At 34.4% G+C, this 23,874-nt stretch overlaps 1 protein-coding gene across 11 annotated transcripts in view; it reads left to right on the plus strand.

The window, feature by feature from the left end:
• The window catches only part of RTTN (rotatin), a 142,474-nt gene that overhangs the window by 60,172 nt on the left and 58,428 nt on the right, over positions 1-23,874 (plus strand). For all 11 annotated transcript variants that reach the window (XR_007411726.1, XR_007411725.1, XR_007411724.1 and 8 more), the window contains 7 exons: positions 333-477; positions 3,130-3,284; positions 7,307-7,526; positions 14,026-14,154; positions 14,914-15,021; positions 16,716-16,874; positions 18,066-18,137. Coding sequence is in view for 7 of the 11 variants with exons in the window: in XM_049111957.1 (XP_048967914.1) it covers positions 333-477; positions 3,130-3,284; positions 7,307-7,526; positions 14,026-14,154; positions 14,914-15,021; positions 16,716-16,874; positions 18,066-18,137 (988 nt within the window). In the remaining 4 variants the exon portion in view is untranslated. The remainder of the gene's footprint in view (positions 1-332; positions 478-3,129; positions 3,285-7,306; positions 7,527-14,025; positions 14,155-14,913; positions 15,022-16,715; positions 16,875-18,065; positions 18,138-23,874) is intronic.

A 23,874-nucleotide genomic window follows, 5' to 3' on the forward strand; every position in this document is an offset into this window, starting at 1 on the left:
TTTAAATAAATTATGAGAAAAATGAAGGTAATCATGTAAATATCATCACTTCCAGCGTATTTTACAACATTTTACTAATACCTATATGTTCTTGAGGTTATGTATAGCTATTATATCTGTATTATAAAAATGCCATATAATGGTGTGCTGCTGTGCCATCTCTCCACAACTGTGTTATGTTGGTGGCTTACAGTCAGCCATGGGGATATATTTACACTATGGAAATTGGCAAATGCAAGAAATCATTCTACTGCTTACCTGGTTGTTAAATATTTATCAGCACACCACTTACTGTAAAGAGCTAGAAACCATAATTGTCTTTTTTATTATAGGTTTTTACAGGTACTTCCTGCTTGCACTGAAGATGAGAAACTGCTAATAGATATCATACATTTTTTAAATAAGTTACTGAAGGAACAAAGAAAAAACTCATCAGTGGAACTTCTAAACTGGCTTCTAGAATTACTTCTTAGACATGTAAGTGTTATTAAGGAATTGGATTTTAGGTCTGACAAATGATTTATTGGTAAAAATTAGTGATGCTATAATGAAAAAGTATAATTTTTATATAGCCCATGTTTAGTAAAGTAGTCTTCATGTTGTATGAAAGTGTTTACTTAAAACTTTGGAGTAGAGAAGGTTTTTCCAAGAAGATAAGGTAGGACCTATAAAGAAATCTATAATATGACTACATAAAAATAACATGGCAGTGAATGTACTCTGTGAGGAGTACATTCTGTGGGGTGGAGAGGACAGAGAACAAAGATTTTCTGCAGGTAGGAGCAATAAGTATGATGAGGAAACAAAATAAGAAGGCAGAGTTAGACAGTCATGGTGGGATGCTACTTTAAATACGATGGTCAGAGATAAGGCTCGCTGCTTTGACCAAGATTTGTCCAGCACACTGACTTAAGTGTGGGAGTCAGCCATATAGATAAGGGAAGAATGTTCTAGCCAGGGAAGGAAAAGAGTGCAGAGGCACTTAGCTGTCAGTGCCGTGTTTGGAAAACAACCAGAGGTCCATGTGGCAGCAACAGGATGAATTGAGTATAGTGGTAGGAGATGAGATCAGAAGGATATTCTCTATTCACATATATAGAGAGGCAGAGACACAGGCAGAGGGAGAAGCAGGCTCCATGCAGGGAGCTCGATATGGGACTTGATCCAAGATCATGCCCTGGGCTGAAGGCAGATGCTAAACCGCTGAGCCACCCAGGTGTCCCTCATCCCATATTTTAGAAGTGATGTTGCTGAGGCTCACTGAATCTTAAAATTAACATGGAAGCCTAAGATGTGTTATAAAGGGAAAAAGTCTTAGCAAGTACCACATAAACAAGTTAGTGACAATGAGATTTTTGGGAAGAATCTTAGTTTTAGGTATATACTTATCAGAACATATTAATCTGTCAATCAGGAGTTAATTTTTATGGGTATATCAGGATTAATAACTCATGATAGTAAAATTTTACCAAGGTGTTTACATTAAAAACAGCTTTATAATTTTGTCAGTATTTATGGGAGCTGGAGGGAAGGTGGGTGTAAGTCAGGTTTTCATTATTTGGGACTAAGAATACTATAGAGTATGTATATTTTATGATTTTTATTGTGTGTTTTGATTATTTTATTCCTATATAAAACAGAAGTTGTAGTTATGTTTCATGTAATTTTATTTGATCCAAATGAGGTATAGGATGAAAGGAAGGCTGAAAAAAAAAATGCTACCTAGGTGTGAAACATAGTAAAGTAAGTTAAAAGCAAACCATCTGTCCCCAACTTTCTAAAAGCTCTCAACTGTTTTCTTTATAATTGTATGCACCTGATTGAAGTATTCTGCATGTACTGCATAATTTAAATAACCTAGAATTTTCTTCCCATTTCTTTCATTTCTCCAAAAAGAATGCAGTTATTTTTAAATTGAGTTCTTTAGGGGAAGGATTTCATAACAATAATAATTATATTTTGATTTCATCTCTTTTTGTATGTTATAATATGCACAATTGATCTGACATAATACGGGGGACTGAATATTAACTAGCTTTGAAGAAAGATGATCTTCAGGTTGAATCCTTGCTTTGTTTTTTTGTAGGACTTTGGACAAGTTATTTAACCTCTTTACAAACCCATTTGCCCATCTGTAAAATTTGAAAATGTACATCGTCTAGTTTAGTCAAAAAGTGGAATCTTGTTTTCTTTCTCTTTTTAACACAGCACCTATGACATTATAGGTGATCAGTAACTATTCCATATATCTTCAATGCGGTTGGTTAATATAACATTTTCTACTCTTAGTAGTATTGAAAATAATGACATTATATTTCTTTGGCTATTTTTTTTTGAAGTTAGAAAACAAAAAATTTAAGTAGCACTAGTTTTATCAGACTATCAAATTGGTAAAGATTGAAGCAGTAATAATGCTCAGCATTGGCTTGGATGCTGTGGGTCTTCTCCCACCCTGCTTAGTTGTATGTGTTGGTACACGATTTGCAAAGAAAATTGGAAATATATGTTGAAAGCATTAAAACTATTTGATTTAATAATATCATTGCTTAGAATTCATACATATGGTATAGTCAGAATTGAACACCCTTCCCCACGACTCAGTAAAATTAGAAATCACTGATTCTTTAGTAGTTGGTGTGGTGAATATTATGGTTGAAAAATAATCAGATATTAAAATGAGTTTTTTGAAGAAATAATTATAATATTAAGTTAAAAAAGGGGTACCAATAATGATTTTTTTTCACTTGATCTCAGTTTTGTTAACAATACAGAATTATAATTCTGTTTCTGTTTATACGCACACAAAAAAGAATAGTGGGCACCAATATATTGATAGTGGCTATCTCTGTGAAGTGTGATCTTGGGGTTTTTTGTTTTTCTCATTGTGCTTCTCTATATTTTACTCAGTTTTCTATAATAGATGTACTGTTCTTTTGTTGAGGAAACATAGGAAGCACCTTTTGAGTTTAGAACATAACATCTCTATTAATGCACTAGAGACCCATACCTACTGGCGAGGTAATAGAACTCTTAGATAGTCCAGAGCATGATCTGCAATAAAAATCTTTATAGGAACAACACACAGCTCAACTAAAGAGTAAATGGTTTTTTACAAATACTGTTTTTTAGAGTCCAAACCCACTGTTAGACCTGCTGGTTCTGACGGAGTCACAGGCACGAGAGGAAACAGATGACATCCAGACTGCTGTCAGGCAACAGCTCCAGAAAGAACTGATTGCTCTTTTCAATACCTTGCTGCTTAGTTTCATGGCAGTTACTGACAGGTACCGTTTGTATCATTGAAAATTTGGGGACATTGATAGAGAACCTAGTTCGCTTTGATTTCCAAAGAGTCTTACTTTTTACTTGTTTCCAATCAAGGAGGAAGAATTCAGTAATTATCACTTGTAGTCTGTCTTTTACTTTATTGGAGTCTCTGGTATAGCCTAATTGTAATCTCTGTCTCTGTCTCTCTGTCTCTGTCTCTGTCTCTGTGTGTCTGTCTGTCTCTCTCTCTCTCACACACACACACACACACACACACACACACACACACACAGTAATTTGCTGTCTCTAGGTTTTAGGTCTTGGTCCACTCTTAATTTTCTGAGCAGTAATACCCATTTCTATGACTTTATGACTTTTTATGTAGATGATTTTCAAGTGTGTCTCCATAGTTGACTTAAATTTGTTTTATTTTTTTATTTTTTTATTTTAAATTTGTTTTAATTAGATAAAATTTACTGCTTCAGCCATTTTAAGTATATGATTGAATGGTTTTGATGTGTTCACAATGTCATTCAACTGTCACTATTTAATTCCAGAATATTTTCATTACTCTGAAAAGAAACTTTGTAACTATTAAGTGGTTCCTCCTCATTTACCCCTTACCAAACCTGTGGCAACCACTGTCTTTCTCTATGAATTTGCTTATTCTGGACATTTTATATAAATGGAATCAGACATATGTGATATTTTGTGTCTGATTTCACTTCGTGTTTTCAAGGTCCATCCGTATTGTAGCACATATCAGTACTTGTTTCTTCCTATAACTGATTAACATTTCATGTACAGATATACCACTTTTTGTTTATCCATTTTTCTTTTTTTTTTTTTTTTTCTTTTTTTTTTTTTTCTTTTTTTATTTTTTTTTTATCCATTTTTCTGTTGGTGGATATTTAAGTTGTTTCTACCTTTGATTATTGTGAGTAGTGCAGCTGTGAACACTTGTGTACATGTTTTGTGTGAACATGTTTTTAGTTCTCCAGTATATACTTTACAACTAGAATTGCCGGTTCCTGTGGTAACTCTGAGTACTTTTTTGAAGAAATGCCAAATTGTTTTCCACAGGAGCTATGCCATTTTACATTCGCACCAGCAATGTATGAGCATTCTAGTTTCTCAACATCCTCCCTAACACTTCTTATTATGGCCATCCTAGTAGTATAAACTGGAATCATTTTGGTTTTGATTCCATTTCCCTAATGAGAAATGATGTTGAGCATCTTTTCATGTGCTTAATGATTATTTGTATATTTTCTCTGGAGAAATGTTTATCCAAGTCCTTTGCCTGTTTTTGCATTGTTTGATTTTTTGTTATTGTTTAGTTGTCTTTACATATTCTGGACATCAGTCTTTATTAAATATGATTTACAAAATTTTCTCCCATTCTGTGGGTTGTGTTTTTGCTCTTTAGATAGTGTCCTTTGATGTACAAAAGTTTTTTCATCTGATGAGGTCTTCCTGTGCTCTGCTGGAAGGAAAGACCTGATCCCACATATACTATCTTTGAAAGAAACTAAAGTGTCAGAACAACCCTAATTCAGCTCAACACCTGACTAGATCTCAAAGCTCAGTCCCTAACCGAAATCTTGTGACCAAATTGCAAACCATTTCTATGAGAAACCATTATGTACTTTGCTTTTTTTTTTTTTTTTAAAGGATTTTATTTATTTATTCATGAAAGACACACACACACAGAGAGAGAGGCAGGGACAGAGGCAGAGAGAGAATCAGGCTCCATGCAAGGAACCCGATGCGGGAATTGATCCTGGGACTCTGGGATCATGCCCTTGGCCCAAGGCAGACGCTCAACCGCTGAGCCACTCAGGTGTCCCTGTACTTTGCTTTCAATAGCTCTTGTATACAAATGTTTGGCATATAATCACGAATGAAGAGACTTGTAAAGAAGTAGGAAAATGTCTCCTATAATTGAGAGAAAAAAGTCATTAGAAAAAGACCCAGAAATGTCAACCATTACAGGAACTTTAAAGCTATTATTATATGTAATATTTTCAATATACATACAATAGATATTAGATGAAAAGATGGACAAGATTAGTAAAAATATGTAGAATATCAATAGCAGAGAAATGGAGACTGCAAAAAAGAACTAAATACTAATTTACAAATGAGAAATAGAGTTTATAAGGTAAAGAATTCATAGCGTGGGCTTAACAGCCGACCTGACATGTTATAAAAGAGGATTTGTGAATTTAGAATAGAAGTCAATAAAAATTTCACTAGAGAGAGTCACCTATGAACCTTCTGAGGTGCTGAGAATGTTTTGTTTGTTGTTATGCTTGGTGGTTACATGATTATATTCATATGGAAACCATCCTGCTGGTGTATGTAAAACACTTGTGAATTTTACCGTATGCATTTATGCCTCTTTAAAGTATTGAAGACAAGAACAAAGTGAATCCATTGGTAGTAGACTGAAATGTGTATAGAATCTCCTGGGATGCTTATTAAATATTAAGACCAGTAACTCAGGAATCTACATAGTAAGTAAGTATCATAGGTAGTTCCTTGGGCTAGACTTTGAGAAATAGTGCTATGGACTGTTCTTTGGATGAATGTTCTTTGGATGTTGAGAGGAACTTGCGTAAGGAGGTTGAGACCAATTGGGTGTGGAGCTTGGGGAAGGTTCACAGGAACCAGGAACTGGTGGCAGATGTGCCAGGTTCAACTGGGGTTGGTTAGATATTTGCAGGGATATCATTCCCTTTGATAGTATAGTTTTTCTTTTGGAGTGGTTAAGGTAAAAGGAGCAGAAAATGAGAATTATTTGTATGTTAATTAAAAAAACCAGAAGAACATTTTAAAAACTGATAATTACATTACAGTGATTCTTGTACAACACATTTGAACTATGTGGGTCCACTTATGCACAGATTTTTTTGGGGATAAATACAGTATAGTACTGTATATGTGTTTTCTCTTATGATTTTCTTAATATTTCCTTTCTTGGGTTGCCTGGTTGGCTCAGTTGGTAGAGCATGTAACTTTTGACTTCAGGATTGTGAGTTCAGGCCCCATGTTGGGCATAGAGCTTACTTTAAAGAAAATTTTTTTTTCTTCTCTCTATTTTGCTTTATTGTAAGAATACAGTATTCAATAACATATACAGAATACAAGTTAATTGACTTTATGTTATCAGTAAGGCTTCTAGTCAACAGTAGGATATTTGTTGAATTTTCAGAGAGTCGAAAAGTATACGAGGATTGTATGTTGCACATGGGGGTCAGTACCCCTAACTGCCATGTTGTTCACCAGTTATAGTGGTTTGTTGTTGACTCATGAGAAATATACATTTATACAAATAACTTTCAGGCTTTGTGTTTCTAAAACTTTAAAAACATCCAGATGACAGGTATATAAAAATTATGATCTTTAAAAAACCATACAACTATATACCTATAATACTGTGATTAGATAGGTAAAAATATAGTCAGTAGTTGTCAATTTTGCAGTGTAAAAATCTGTAAAACAAGAAATTTCAGATTTTATTCAATGTTTGTTAAAAAGTGATGTACTTCTTCCAAGAATTTCATCTCATGCCTACGTATTGGTTTCAAGGATTTTGTTTTCTCATAAAGAGTGTTTTCTTGTTTGTTCTGTTCCTGACAGTTTCATTTAAATTATGTGTCGGACTTCAATTTCAGCTAATTAAAAATCAATTTTTAAATGATATCTAATGAATAAAAGTATAGATTTAATATATGTCAATTAAACTCATTTAAAGTACACATTTAATTTTCCATTCCAACTTTTATTTTTGGATGCTAATTACCAATATCTGTTTACATGTTTTCAATGTAATTGTTATTGGTCTTTTACATCATATGCCCTCGATGGTATTTTAATTATGTTTTCCAGTTTTAAGACTGCTACTTCTCCTGCTTCGTAATTTTCTCACATATTAAGTTATTAGTAACCCTCTACCATCAATAAGTTAACTCACTAGGCCCATCACATTTAATGCTCTTATTGATTTCTTTTTTTCCTTTCTTTACATACACAGAAAATGCTTGGAACTTTTTTATGTTTTCCAAACACAGCTGTCTCTGAAACTGCTCCAGTGCCTGAGAGTCACAGATGCTCCTCACTTCTATGGCCTGCCATCCCTTGAGAGGACCTTGCGAGGGATGGCTCATCTCACAGCATCTCCAGGATGGAGCTCACATTCTCCTCTCACAAAGCCATTTGAAATTTGTGTTAAGTACTTGTCAGGTCTACTTGAAGTAAGTAAAAATAACCAGTGACTATAACAACAATAGTAACAACCCCCAAAGAATAGCTATTTACTATTTATTGATCACTCCCTTTGTGTCAGGCATAATGTTAAGTGCATTATATGTATCACTATATTTATTTAGTGATAAATAAATTTAGTGATTATTAATTTTAAAATATTTAAGTTCAGTTTGCCAAATATAGTATAACACCCAGTGCTCATCCTATCAAGTGCCCTCCTTAATGCCCGTCACCCAGTTACCCCATCCTCTCTGCAACCTCCTTGTCCCCCTCCCCTCTGCAACCCTTTGTTTGTTTCCCAGAATTAGGAGTCTCTCATGGTTTGTCTCCTCTCTAATTTGTCCTCATTCAGTTTCCCTCCTTTCCCTTGTAGTCCCTTTCACTATTTCTTATATTCCACATATGAGTGAAGCCTGACGTTTGACTCGATCCCAGGTCTCCAGGATCACAACCTGGGCTGAAGGTGGTTCTAAACCACTGAGCCACCTAGGCTGCCCCTCTTCCAATTTTCTTATGCAGCAAATGCTTTTAGGATTATTGCATGTCTTCTTTCTCATAAAACTTTTGTCAGATTTTAATATCACAGTTAGCCCACCTTTTATGTATTTTTTTTTAATATGTGGAAAAATTTGGAACTTGGGATAGTTGATTTGAATTGGTAGTATTTCTTCCTTAAATGTTTAGTAGAATTTGATGATAAAGCAATCAGACCTGCGGTTTTCTTTTGGAGAAGATTGTAAGTAAATTGAATGAAATGAAATGAATTTAAATCTAGAATTTTGAGATTTAAATTTTTTTGCATAAGTTATGTTTTTCTAGAATTTCATCTAAACATTTGAATTCATAGCTCTAAAATGATCCATCAGTGCAGCTTATTCTTTAAATGTATATCAGCTCTACAGTGAGGTCCTGTTTCATTCCAGGTACTCATTATTCCTTCCCTCTAAGTTTTCTTGAATGGTCTTACTGCTGGTTTGTATGTTTTATTGTTATCATTCTTTTCAAAGAATGAAATTTGGCTTTGTTGATCCTCCCTTTAATGTTTTTTCCCCATTTAATTAATTGCTGCTTATGCTTATTTCTTTCTCCTTTGGCTTTAATATATGGCTCTTTTTCTGATATTTCTGAATTAAAAAAAATTTCTTTATTTACTATAGGGGTGGGGGTAGGGGAGGAGAGAGAGAAGGGAGAGAGAGAGAGTCCCCCAAGCCAGCTCCGCACTGAGGGTGGAGTCCAATGCAAAGCTCAATCCCACAACCCCCTGAGATCACGACCTGAGCTAAAACCAAACTGTGGTTGGTTAACCAACTGTGCCACCCAGGTGCCCTTCTTTTTTCTGAAATTTTTAGATGGAGTCTTATTTCATTTATTTTTTTAAAAGCTTTTTTTCAAGTATTTTTAGCTCTCATTACCTTCTAATGAGCATGGCCTTAACATGATATCACACATTATATGTCCCATTTTTATCATTTAGGTCAGTATAGTTTCTGCATAATGTAGTAAGTATAGCAATTATGTAGCTATACATAGTTCTGTAAGAGAAGAGCTTCATCAGGGTTCCCTGCCAGCCTTGCATTTATACATGTAGTCCACAGAGACAGGGCTTGCTCTGATCTAAGTCTTAAAAAAGTTCCTGTGATCCTTCTGGAACATGAGAACATGGGGGGCTTTCGAGGAACTGCTACAAGACTGTTTCTTACTGCTTTGCTCTCTGTAGGATGTCTGTCACGAGCCTGTCTCTTACTGCCTCCTGGGTTCTGATGAGTGAGGCTTTCTGCCTCAGTTCCCTTGGAGTATAGCTGTGGGCCATAAGCAGCTTAGCTGCAGCAGGGCATGAACTCTTCCACACCAGAGTGCCCTCCTATCCACATTGCTATCATCTGGCCCTCTGTTTCAGTGTCACCCTGCAAAGGACACTGGAAGCTGGCACCTTTGGCTACTATTGCTTTTGCTGTTTACGTAAGTAATGAACTGTCTGGATCTAAAAATGGCTCATTGGATTGACCAAATCCATCAGCATTGCTTGTCTTGAAAGGTTCAGTGATAGCCCAAGTTTGAATGATACTCAGAGGTTGGGATCTTTAACTGTATTAGGATGTTAAGAAAGACTCTTAGAGGAGGCAATGTAGAGGTAGGTTTTGAAACATGAATGAAATATTTGATAGTGATGGGCATTCTAGATATGGGGTGCTTTGACCAACTTGTATCCATGACTTCCTGTTCCTTTTCTTGCTGCATGTTTCTGTTTGTGGTCCAGCAGTCTACCTACCACCAGATTATCCTTTAAAAACAGAAATCCATCTATTTATTTATTTAAGATTTTATTTATTCATGAGAAACAGACACAGAGAGGGAGTAGCAGGCTCCTCTCTAGAGGAGCCTAATGTGGGACTCCATTCCCGGACCCTGGGACCACGCCCTGAGCTGAAGGCAGACGCTCAACCACTGGGCTACCGAGGCATCCCTAAAACAGAAATGTTTCAACCCAAAGCTCTTTTTTAAGTGCATATGGCTCTTTGTAATCTTGCATTTTGAGTCTCATATCTGTTTTAATTTTTCCCACTACCCTGAAGTTTCCATTTAATTTGGCTCTTTTCACTAAATAAAAAAGTTTATTTTAAAAGTCTGTTTCTTCATATAATTTCTTTTCTTTTTCGGATGGCCATCTGTACACAAAGTTTAAGATCTCACTTATTCATTTACCTTCCTTTTAAGGAAGTCTTTCCTTATCTTCCAGATATACACACTCAGTAGAGTGACTGGTTTCCTCTTAGGTTGTACGCCAGCAGCAGTTAGTATATGCCACTATTATGGTGCTTAAGACATTGTATTTCTGTTTTGTTTAATGGGTTGATCTGTTAGACTGTGAGCTTATGAGAATTATCTTTGTATTATTTCAATTTTCCCATAGCTCTCATTATCCTAACAGTAATTTGTACATATTGGAGAAATAGTAATTTAATTTATATATGTCTTATGTGTGATTTTTAAATTTAGAATACAGTTTGAGTAATATTTAAAATGTAACATGAATGTGATGATATGTGTTTAATTTTTGTGCTTTCATTATTAAATCCAGCTTAAGGTGATGTTTGTACATTTAGCTGTAAACCATGCCTCAGATGATGTTACATAGAATTTTTCCCAAAAGTATACTTTGTTTTGTTAAAAAGATTTCAGAATCCTAAATAGTATTAGCTGTACTATAAAATTTAATATGAATTTTAATGTAGCCATTTTAATCAAATAGATTTTTTTCTTGGATAATTATAATTACTAAAAAAGTGTACACTGTCAGTATATTAATTAGTTCTTCTAAGCTTCAGTGTGTCCATGGCCAGAAGTGTATGAAGTTTTAGAATAGTTATGTTAGCTTCAAGAACTTACCATAATATTTTTTAAAAAGTCAGATCCTCTAATGCATTTAAAATATAATTCAATATTTAAGTACCTAATTTACAGCATTATGTGTAATGTGATTTGTATATACTCCCTTTATAAACCTTTTGGAGCCCATCTCCTCTGTAAAGTGACTTCATTTGTTTCAGAGCAGGGATATGTGAGGGTCTGCTACAGTAGTGACTGAAGAACTTAAGTGTTAACATTGTTTATATTTGGAAACTGTCTGGATTGCTTTTATTTTTAAAATTGTGTAAGAAGAGAGATTTCAGATCACACCTTGTGTCTCAAATACCAGAACTTAAAGTGAGCTTTCGTATTGGAGAACAAAAAGGCTTCTTAGTTCTAGGTGAGAAGTCAAGGCAAAGAGGCAGTAATGTAATTCTATGTTCAGTTGTCTTTGAGGTAAGAAGAATCAGCACAATGTATTAGCAAAGGAATAGATAAAAAGTGCAATCCCTGTTTATAATGTTCCATAGTTAAGTAACACTTGATTAACAAATCTTGATTTGGTATAAACAGAAGAGCACCTTTCATGCTTTATATAATGTGTTGGAAAGACAATCTTTTTGTCTTCACATTAAGTGACAGGAAAATAATATGAAGATGTCTGTCACTTTTGTTAGGCATTGTGGCAGAGTCCCATTAGATCTAACTTGAAATCTTTTCATAGTTACATAATTAGTAAACATTTAGATTTATTTCCTACTGGTTAAGTGTACCTTTTTAAAGAATCAAGTAAGGCTTATGTGAGTACACATTGAAACAAAGTCATTGTCGGTCCAAATGACTTACTTTATAGTTTCTCACTAAAGCTGATTCCTTTTCAGAAGGGAGCTGTATTTCTAATACAGATATTTTGTTTTTACCCAGTAAAATTTGAATAGAAATATTTGCTTTTTGTAATTGAGAAATGAGGCTTTTATACTAAGCATGATGGGATGCCTGGGTGGCTCAGCAGTTGAGCGTCTGCCTCTGGCTCAGGACATGATCCTGGTCCGGGGATTGAGTTCCGCATCGGGCTCCCTGCAGGGAGCCTGCTTCTCCTCCCTCTGCATATGTCTCTGCCTTCTTCTCTGTGTCTCATGAATAAATTAATGAAGTCTTTAAAAAAATAATAAACTAAGCATGATATATTGTGACAGGTGAATAGACTGATAATTAAATCCTTAAAGCCAGACATATGGAATATAATTCCATGGATCTGACAAAAAGATCGAAAGGAGCTAGTACTTGGCTAGTACTTAGTTCTTGGCTTGTCCCTTTTCAACTAGTAATGAAACCACAATATAGTTCTCTCCAGTGACTTAGAGGAGAATAATAAGGACTTGGTCATTCAGGTATCTTATTACTAATATAGTCCCTTAAAGTTTCAAACTTTTAATTATGAAAAATTTCAAAAACACACATGAGGAAGGAATAGTAGAGCAGTGCCCATCATCTAGGAGTTTTTAACTCCTAGACAATCTCGTTTTATTTTTTAGACATAATACACACTTACTTGGTTTATGAAAATTCTAATTTGGCTCACAGATCCCAAATCATCTTCAAATAATTGCTTTTGTTAAATAAGCTGTACCTAACATTTGTGATTTATGCTATCTTTTAAAAATAATCTGTATGAGCTGAAAAAATCCAAACTAGAAATATAGTCTCTATCTTAAGACAAAATGGCTTACTTTAAAGGATGCTGTGGTGAATAAAAGTATTCAGAGGCCTTGGGTAAACTGAAATACTTTTTATTGTATTGGTCAGATAACAAGTAGTTTAAAAATTTTTTTAAAATTATTATAATTACTATTTTTTTTAGAGAGCCCATGAGTGGGGGAGGGGGGACAGAGGGAGAGGGAGAAAGGGAATCTTAAGCAGACTCCATGCCTAGCCGAGCTCAATCTCACAACTCTGAGATTATGACCCGAGTTGAAGTCAAGGGTCAGTCACTTAACCAGTTGAGCCACCCAGGCGCCCCAGATAACAAGGAGTTTTGATTGATTGGACTTAAAATGGATTTTTCTTTTATAATGTATGGCCACCTAAATATGGTTAGCATTCCTTTTTTACTAAAATTTTGTGACTTAAGTGATAGTTCATCACTTTGAATATTTTTATTTAAGAGTTGATAAGTGGGGCACTCAGGGTCATGAGATCAAGCTCTGCATTGGGCTCTGAGTCTGGTGTGGAGTCAGCTTGAGATTTTCTCTCCTCTGTCTGCCCCTCCCCTACTGCCAGTGCTTGCTGTCTCTCAGTCTCTCTTGCTATAAAATAAATTAATCTTTTTAAAAAAGAGTTAAAAAGTTATAAAGGTTCTTGTTCAATCTGAACAAGTACTGTCCAATTTGAAGGACAATGTATGTCCTTCAAACACAGAAATGTTTCAAAAGTGTTTGCCACATATTTTAAAAGATTTTCTAAATTAGATGGAAGAACTTTGCCTCAAATTGCTGTCATCTGACTCCCCTTGTCCATTCTGATTCAGTTCCTCAGTTAAGGACATATTTCTTCAGATAAGAAACATTTCTTTTGTTACTGATGGAAATGTATCAAACCCTTCAGATATGTGGGAAAGTTGAGAAAAAGTTGAGAGCCAATAATTTAAATAATGGACATATTCTTAAATATGGAATAGAAGTCTAAGATTGCTCAGAAGTGGAAAAAATGTTCATTTATATTTAAATCATTATTCTGAAAAATCTAGCTAACTCTGATAGTCAAAAGATTTTTGTAAAGGTAGCAATTTCTAAGTATATTTTTCAATAAGATATGTATAAGCTCTTTTAGTTCAAGGATAGTGTAACATTTGAAAAATGTATGAGCATATTCTACATCACAAAAGTCTCCTAGGAGGATACTACACATCTTTGCACAAGTTCCAAAGGTAGAAAATTTTAAACTAAGAATATTGAATTGTGGTAACACATAACCTATAATTTACCATCGTAACCATTTTGAGATGTATAAACTAAAAATGTTACATATACTTCATGTGGTTAGGATTCAGATCAGACAAGTTAGTAGAAAGTTACATATTTATTTTTATATACTGCTCAGAGTAAAGCCCCCATGATATTGTTTATCTTTGTTTTTCAGGTCATTACTTCTTTTTATGTGGAGCGAGGAGGAAATGCTATGTCCTTTATGGGAAAAGGGGTCACTAAGAACACAGTTCTTTGCTTGCTTCATTTATCCCACGAGATGATGGCCCAGGCCCAAAGTTCGGTGAGAGCATAGGCTGCCTTCTGAAGAGTTGCTGGCCAAGGAATGTGCTGTGGCTCACGCATTTCAAGTCTCTATGAAAGTGTATCTCTTGACTTTTCTTCTTACATTTTTTTTTTAAGATTTTATTTATTCATGAGAAACACAGAGAGAGAGAGAGAGAGAGAGGCAGAGACACAGGCAGAAGGAGAAGCAGGCTCCATGCAGGGAGCCTGATGTGGGACTCGATCCTGGATCTCAGGGTCTCAGAGAGAGAGAGAGAGAGAGAGAGAGAGAGAGAGAGAGAGGCATAGACACAGGCAGAGGGAGAAGCAGGCTCCATGCAGGGAGCCTGATGTGGGACTCAATCCCGGGTCTCCAGGATCAGGCCCTGGGCTGAAGGTGGTGCTAAACCGCTGAGCCCCCCGGGCTGCCCGACTTTTCTTCTTAGACAGACATGATTTTTGACTGAGAGATTTCTTAGAAGCTGTGAACCTGAATTTTATTTGAGATTTATTTTTATTGAAGTTTGTGTGCTTTAGAGAACTACATTTTGTCTAAATCATGGGGTGGATAGTTCTGAAGAAAAATTGTTTTATTTAGCTTTTTAAGAAGAAGCTGAGATTTTTATTGCCTTTATTTTGATTAAATACTGAATTTAAGCCAAGTCTTAAGGACATTTTAACACTTTGTTTTGATTTTTAAAAATTCAGTTATTTGAACTTCCTCTATTTTATTCTTTGAAACTTACCTCATGTGTCTCTTCCCTTTTTTTCACTCCAGGAGTGGATGTCACTTTGGTTTTTGCCTTTGGGCAGTCACAGTGAAGGACATGCTACCCCACAAGGATTGGCGTGGCTCATTCCATTATGGGTTGACCGAGACCCAGAGGTCAGTGTGAAGGAAAATTGAGTCCTAATCTATAGATTAGAACAAATGAAACAACAAATATATGTATGTACATAAATTCGTATTTTCCAGTATGAGATTATTTTAGTGACCATACCTTAAACTCTTTACTCCCTCTCTTAGTCAGTTTGGGATCCATAACACATAACATGGGTGACTTGAAAAACAGGAATTTATTTTCTCATTGTTCCAGAGGCTGGATATCTGAGATTAAGGTGTCAACATGATTGGGTTCTGGTGAGGGCTCTCCTTTTTGGCTTTCAGATAGCTGCCTTCTCACTGTATAGTCAGTGACCTTTCCTCTCTTCCTCCTTTTATAAAGCCACCAATCTTATCAGATGAGGACCCTACCCTTCTGACCTCATTTAACCTTAATTATCTCCTAAAATCTCTAACAACAGGGGAGTTAGGGCTTCAGCACAGCAATTTAAAGGAGACACAGTTCAGTTCAGAGCAGATCCTCTCCAGTCAAACTCATTACAGATTAAAAATAGAAAAAAAAATCTTAGGATTTTTCACTTTTAGAAAGAACAAGTGAAAAATTAATGGAGATGCTAGCCATTTTCAAAGATTTTAGAAGGATAGCTGCCTAATGACATTCGTGTGTCATTTAATAGAATAATACCATTGCAGTGCAAAATTTTATATTATTAATAAATTTTCCAGCTTTAGCCATTTGTCCACTTAATCGCTTTTTTAAAAAGCGATATGATTGACATACAAAAAGCTGTACGTATTTAATGTGTACAAATTCATGCATTTGGAGATAAGTGTAACCCCTGAAATCATTCAATGCTGTAAACCCATCTTTCGCCTACAAAGGTTTCCCCTTCTCCGCTGTGTTATTTTTATGATTAGAACACAACATAGGATTTACCCTCTTAGCAAATTTTTAAGTATACAATACTGTCAACTATGGGCACCATCCATTAGTTTTAAGCAAGAAATGATTATTTTCTATTATGCTATAAACCTTGATTTTTAGAAACACTATTTGAACCTAGAGGTTCCATTCTTTGTAATACTGACCTTGGACTTGTTGCATGACCATGTTATGACTACATTATTTTTGGTTACCCTGTAACTATCTATGAAACTATTTTAGAATCAGAATTCAGAAGTAAACCAAAATGCATAGCTTGAGCTGCAGTGGCACTGTGGTAAACACATCATACCACATAAATCTTATTTGAAACATTTTTCTTTTATAGTAATTTTGGAGAAAATACTAGATAATTTATAAAAAGATCGAGTTATTTCTTTTTGAGAAGAGGTTTCAAAAAATTAAAGCCATTTGGAGGAAACACTAGTAACTTAAGGATAGTAGAACAAAATAATAGATAACCTCCTTAAAAAGGAGGAATAAACAGGAATCATGTTCACAAAAGATATGTAAGCACCCAGTGCTTTCCTTAGAACAAGGTTTGTGAGATATAATTTTTATTCTTATTTATACCTGGTTTTGATTTTCTGTGATATTTGCTTATTTGAATTGTAGAATAGGATTTTTATTCATTCATAAATTTATAGGGCACTATTTTCTGTAAGTGCCTTTTATAATTTAGGATCGTCAAGACAATGTCATGAAAGTGTGATATCTCATGTGCCAGAAAAATTAAGAATTCATGTTAGGAAATTGGATTTTTTGGTTTGACAACTTTTTTAAATCTGAACAGGTGAGGTTCACTTCATTGGGATTAGGATCAGCACTGACCACCCTTGAAACTGGCTGTGTCGCGTTGGCAAATAGTTGTCAAAACATTTCTGGTGGGCTCTGGGGGACAGTGGTGAACATTCTGCTGGACCAGTCGGAATGTAGTATGGTGCGCCGGGAGGTATGCCTGTCCATTTAGTACTTTTTCCCTTTCATAAAGATCTAGAAATTCGTTGTGTTGGTCTTTATAAAGACTGGGGACTGATTACCCACCGTGATTTTTTCTGCCTGCAAAAAAAGCCCAAATAAAATGCTACCAGAGAATAAAAAAGATACTAATTCACAGTAAATACTGGATTCCTTTATTTTGGTAAGATCAGGGCAGAATTTGCTATGTTTTATATGAACTCTTCTATATTATTATATATTGGAAAGTAGTTCACAGAAAAAAAAACTACTTTTCTGTTACCTCAGTGTATATGAGAAATATCTGTAAAGCTTTACTTGAGATGAATGGCTGTCAGAGTACTCTAGTAATCATAAAATATGAGGAAAATTAAACCCTATTTTAATTCTTTCTAAATAATTGGTGGTTTTCTTTCATTACTGCTTTTACTGAAATGATGATTGATGCAACTATTTTTAAAAACAGCAATGAAATAGTGATTTGAGGCTTTATGGAGGAAACAGCAGATCCAGGCCCCCTGTTTGCAAGTTCTCAGTTCCACTATCCAAATGCTATAGTTTCTTGTTATTTGTTTTTTAATAGTAATGCTTAAACTTGTAGCTTATTGTTGATTTACGAATTTCAACATATCTGTTGACTTCGAATTAAGATGGTTGAAAATTTCACTCTCTTGGACCCCCTCTGTTACCCCGTTACTCATCTTCATATTGTAATCTTCACTATATATACAGTTATTTAATTTGACTATCTTTAGGACCTAGAAGGTAAAGTTGGACATTTGTGGTTTGTATTTCTAGTTAGAACTTTTTTATTGAAAGGAACTTGTGAGAGAGAGGGGGGTGAGAGAGAAGGGAGAGAGTCTGTGTGTGTGTGTGTGTGTGTGTAATAATAGAAACATGTAAGTATTTCTTAACTGTTACCAGAACAGTTTACATTTTATAGACCATTTTTTGGAAATATAAAATTCTGAAATAGGAAAAAGTATATTTTCTGATGAAATAATTCCACCCACTGTTAGGTCATCATATAATAAGCAATGAGCTTGGCAGTTTTCATAATGATGTTTCAGGATGTTCAGTTATCCAGTGAAATGTTCTTTATTATTAAATTTCAATATATAGGTTATTTCAGAGATGACAACAAGATGGCAGTATTGACATTTTCTTTCTTTCTTTTTTTTTTTAGGCTGCATTTATTCTTCAGAATCTTCTTGTAATTCCAATGCCTTCAGTAATTATAAAGGATTATACTTGGCAGGTGAGTGGCTTTTAAACAGTTATCAATTTAGATATTTGAGATTAATTGATAAAGTTTCAGCGTGTGTATGTATATTATATGTATATATCTCATTACTGATGAAACTATGGCAACAAGATCTCTTAAAAGAAATGTAGAAATTTTCTTACATTCTATCACATTTACGGATTTTTCTCCATGTACAGAAATAGAATAGCTAATACAGTATTCTGTGTACTCTTCTAGGAGCTTAACAATATTTAACTTAATATTTAACTTGTATAATTGTTTGAATTCTGAACCACTAAATTATTTTCATTTTGTAGATTAAGGAACTTTTGCATTAGAAGGTTTAAATAGTTTGCTCTAAATCACATCTTTGCTTTGAGTGTAGCTAGTCTCTCTTACCTACTCATTGTACTGTCTCTATAATTTAATCATAATACATAAATTTGTTTATGATTAAGTATGCATTAATGTTAATGCCCTTTTTCCTTTCCTTAGTACAGTTTAAGGTCATAATTTATCTTTCTTTGGTTTTTATTGGATTAAGTTTTTTTTCATGTTCTGAATATCAAGTCTAGTAGTACCTAACTTTTTTATAGCCTACTACTTTTTAGATGATTTGCAGGATAGAAAAGTGCAGTCACTGGGGACATAAAATATGTTCTTTCTCTGTGTTTATTAATCATACTGTTGCATCTCACTCCCTAGGATCCTCGACAAATCCAAAATTTCTTTTAAATTTTTCATTAGAATATACCTATGGAGGAATTGCTGAATCCACTTGAGCCTGCAGTGAGGGCAGCTTTTCAGACAGTGACTTGAATCCTGAATCCAGGTCAAGACCTACATCTCATTTAACTCTTGGAAGGCTCTATTTTCCACACCTGACACACCCAGCTTAACTGTTAGTTCTGGAAAAACCTAGGCCACTTTCCACCTGTTCCTCTAATTTGTTTAACATTCCTTCTGATAATGGTTGGCTATTCATAGTCTGCATTATAATAAAACTATAGGACACAAAACTGGAAAGAATACACAGGATTAATATTTATGTTAATGGTGGTGTAATTTTGATGCTTGTTATCCAACAACTAGATTTTAAAATGTGTTGTTTTTGGCTGAAATACAAATCATCTCTAGTCCCTTTGTTAAACTAGCAACACTTGTGTTTTATATGCTTGGTAATGTAATGTCAATGATTTTTTTATTATTTAAATTAATATAATATGAAAGCAAGAGTTAATGCTACTTCTGGGTTCTATTAGAGTTCTTGGGACATTTTATTATAGTATAGAAACATGCATAGATGTTCATGTTTTTCTTTTACAAGTTAAATAGTATACAGTTCCTTTTTGTTACTAGTGACATGTTTATTGTAGCTTTTGGTCTTATTCTCCAGTTCTTTATCAAAGAATAATTTTCTATTAAAAAGTTGAAAATAGTGCTTTAAATGAGCTTTTGCAGTCTTTTGCCTTGCTTATTTTGGCCAAAGTCAAAAATTTTGAGAGCTACTCTAATTCCAAATAGTATTTGATGATGAACCTTTTGCTAGTCTTAAGCAAAATTAGAAAAATAAGCTCTAATTGGTTTGTGTATGTGTGTTTAGTAAACTCAGATTTTTTTCCTCTTTTTTGATCTGTTTTTAGTCTTTCTTTTGATTTTTAAGCATCCTTATTTAGCACTATGAATAGTTGGTGGCCTCATATTTGTCCCCCTGTTTAACAGTTTAGTGGTACTTTAAATCCCAAAGTGAAAACAGCTGTTCCAAGAAGGGAGCAAAATAGCCTTCAGATACTTCAATGGAATTTTATAATCTCCAAAGGTTGTGACCTTTGCCAGTTTATTATATCTAGAAAGAAGGTGCTACACATCTATTATTCTACAACTAAAACTGGTAGAATGATAAATGATAATCTTATTCGAAAAAATGTTTCATTTGCTTGTCTATGTATTTCACAATATTTTGAGGATAGGGCAGGAAGTAGCACCAGTACCTAGAAGCACTGTAAATATTTTATTTTGGTTAAGGTAGATATTTCATTAATTACATTTTACAAAGAGAATTGTTTTTACTGCTTTGCACTTTGTTTTAATGCCTGAAGTCTAAGTGGATGTGCTCTGTACTGTCACTCCACTGGGCATTCTGCAGTGTCTTTCTGTGATTACTACCCCCACTCCAGATTCTTTCTCTACACACCCAAAAGAAATTCCTATTTCATGTCACTATCTGGAATTGTACTTCTGAGTGGTAATAATTTGCATCTATAAATTATGTAACTGGTTGGTTTTTCCTTTTATTGCTGAATGCTAGAAAGTTTAGAGCCTTCCTATCAACATGTGGCTTATCTAGTATATATGTTTTTTGGCTTTATTCCTGGGTCTGATATTTTCATACTTTTCTTTGTCTTTCTCTCATCCCTGCTATATTTTCACTATCATGTTATAATTTACCTTTCCTTGTAATAGGCCTTAAATCTTTTCTAGAACAGGTGGGTCATAAATCAGTTAAAACATTTTAATTCAAAAAGTATTAAAAAATGCTTTCAGTAAACCATATAATCCATTTTAACTTCCTTTACTCAGAAAGACAATAGCATTTGATATCAGTTATCTATAATTTAAGTTCTTTTTCATAAATTACCTTTACTGCCTTGCCTTATTTCTTGCCATTTAACTTAATCTTTCTGTGTAGAATATATGTGTTCATATTTTTCATATATTTTTTCAGTGTTTCTTTTAGTTCCCACCACAGACATGATAGCGCTTTATCAGTCTTTGCTAGTGCATTATGATATTGCTAAGTAAATAAAGTTAAAAAATCAGGTCTTAATTTTTGTAGTGTGATTCCCCACTTACTGTTGCATGGATACAGCAGTGTAGTGGACCTGGGCAGTCACTATGAGCAGGGGAGGATAAGGAGCCTGACTTCTGAGCAGCTTCCTTCAGCACCCAACACCTTCAGTAGGGACCTGAAACCATGGCTCCTGCTGCAATGAGAATCCAGTTTTTGGTTCATCAGGCTTGGTGTGCCACAGATCTTTTCTATTCAAAGCATTGTTTTTGGTTCTTTTTTTTTTTTCTTTTTTAAAGATTTATTTATTTTATTTATTTATTTGAAAGAGACAGAGAGAGCATGCACCCACACACAGGTGGGCAGAAGGGCAGAGGGAGAGGAAGAAAGAATCCTCAAGCTGACTCCCAGCTGAGTGCAAACTTGGACATGGGGCTCTATCCCAGGATCCTGTGATCATGAGCCAAGCTGAATTTAAGAGCTGGCCGCTCAGCCAGTTAGCCACGCAGGCATCCCTCAAGGCATTGTTTTTTAAGAGTGATGCTTATAAATATTGGTCTTCTCTTCCTTAAGGTTAATAGTCTTCTCTGGTAGAGAAAACAGAATCATTGTCCATGGGGCTCTAAACTGTCATGCTCCTAGCTCTCCAGTTGGTAAAGCAGTTCTCTGCAGTTTGACTTGAATTTAGTACTCTTGCACGTGGAGGATTATGTTGCTGGGTTTAGTTTGAGAACCTTTGTCACAGATCCATATCCCTGCAACTTTAATTACCAGAGTAGAATTTTAGAATTGATTATAACAAATGTATTGGTTAGATAGGGATTATCTGTGTAGTTTGTTTGAGTTCATTTCTGTAAACATTGGTTGAGTACCTAAATTTTAGGGATTCACAGGTAATCAGATTAAATTCTCTGGGGCTTATGGCCTGTGAGAGAAGAAAAACACGTATCCAGAGAACATTGCTATAATATTTTATGTAGAATTAGGGTAGCTTATGCATAATTTTTGTAATATTAAAGTTGGTCTTCCCACTTGAAAATGTTACACATTTAAGGGTAAATGTAATTTCATGCACTTAAATATAGTGAGTTGTCAGTTTGTGGTATGTTTATGCTTTAGTTCCTTTCCACATTTATGGTAGGACTTTGAATTGTCCACATAATTTATTTTTTTAAACTTTATTTTGAAAAAAATTAATCCTATGTAAAAGTTGCAGGAACAGTACAGTTTTTATATAACTTTTACCCAGATTCCCCATATGTTAACAATTATACCAAGTTTGCTTTAGCTCTGTCTGCAAGTATCTTTTCTCTGAACTGTTGAGAGTTGCAGGCATAATGCTGCTTTTTCCTCTAAACACTTAAGTGTGAATTTCCTAAAAATGAAGACCTTCTCATAAAATCATCATAAAAATTACCAAAATTAGGCAATTATTCAAATTATTCCAGTTGTCCCACTATTGTCCTTCATAGGAAAAGAAAAAAATAACACCACCCGGTCAGGATCTAGGATCAGGAATACATGTTGCAGATAGTTGTATCTTTCTCCTTTCTTTCATCTAAAATAGTTCCTGAATAGCATTAATGACCTTAACATTTTTGAAGAGTACAGGCTATTTAGTTTTTATAATATTCTTTAATTAGATTTATCTGTCCTTATAATTAGATTCAAGTTATACATTTTTTGATAGAAAAGCTGTAGAAGTGTTAGTACATTGTATCAGGAAACAAGATCATCTGTTTGTCCCCTTACTAGGTATACTGACTTTGCTAACTTGGTTAAGGTAGAGCCTGCATGTTTCCTTCATATGGAGTTTCAGTTTTTTCTGTTGCAAGAAGACACTCTGAGACTGCACTGATGCCTACTTCTCATCAACTTTCTTCCACTAGTTTTGACTTCCATTCTTGTCTGAAGCGATTATTATAGAATGGTTGCCAAATGGTGACTTTCTAATTATGTCATTCTTTCTACATTTATTACATTTTACTATAAGAAAGAGCTTTCATTTTTTCTTTCTTCTCTTTCTTTTCTTTTTTTTTTCTACATTTCAGTGTAGACTCAAAGGCTCTTTGTTTTATGAGTTGTAGCCTGTTTCTATCATTATTTTTAGATATTCAAATTGTTCCAGATTTGACTTAGAGGCGCCCCTTCATGAAGAATCTTTTGTCCTTTTAACTTATTTTCTTTAGTCTTTGAGCACTTCTGTATTTTCTGGTATAGCAAGATATTCCAGAATTTCCAGCCCCAGCTTAGAATCAGACATTTACTCAGAGAGCCCTGATTTCTTTTAATGGAGAATGGTATTTAGAAATGAGATCTGGCTTCTAGACGTTTTCATTATTCCTGGACAGAGGGAAAGAGTCATTGCTTCTGTGTACTAATGGTGGACATAAGTGGAAACTGCATATGTGTTTGCGTTTTAGGTAGATAGTCCACTCATTTATTGTTGCAGTATGCATCATTTTCATATTTGATGTGATAATCATCAGTGCATATTTTTCATCTTTAAAGGTGTTCATCATGAATCCTCCTAAGTATTGATTTCACAAAACAATAAATACTTGGTGTCAGAGAAGCAATATCATTTTATCTGTATTCATAATTTATATGTAATTAGGGATTTCTGCTTATGTAATTAGGATCATTTTTTTCCCAATCTCTGTATTATATTACAGCAGTTTTTTAATTTGTTACATATTAAAATAATTCTTTTTTCTTCTTGAAAATACTCTCTAGTCTTTTTTTTTTTTTTTTAAGATTTTAAGTAACATCTATGCCCAATGTGGGGCTTAAACCCACAACCCCGAGATTAAGTCATGTGCTCACTGACTGAGCCAGGTGCCTGTATTGTCTGCTTTTCTTAAATGTGATTTTTACTTTGCTTCTAGTTCCTTTTGAACCACAGGTAAATGAGTATGACACTAGGAGTAAAATATATGTTTTTAAATTAATATTGCAGTT

The sequence above is a fragment of the Canis lupus genome, chromosome 1, assembly GCF_003254725.2.
Source record: "Canis lupus dingo isolate Sandy chromosome 1, ASM325472v2, whole genome shotgun sequence".
In the NCBI taxonomy this organism is placed as follows: Eukaryota; Metazoa; Chordata; class Mammalia; order Carnivora; family Canidae; genus Canis; species Canis lupus.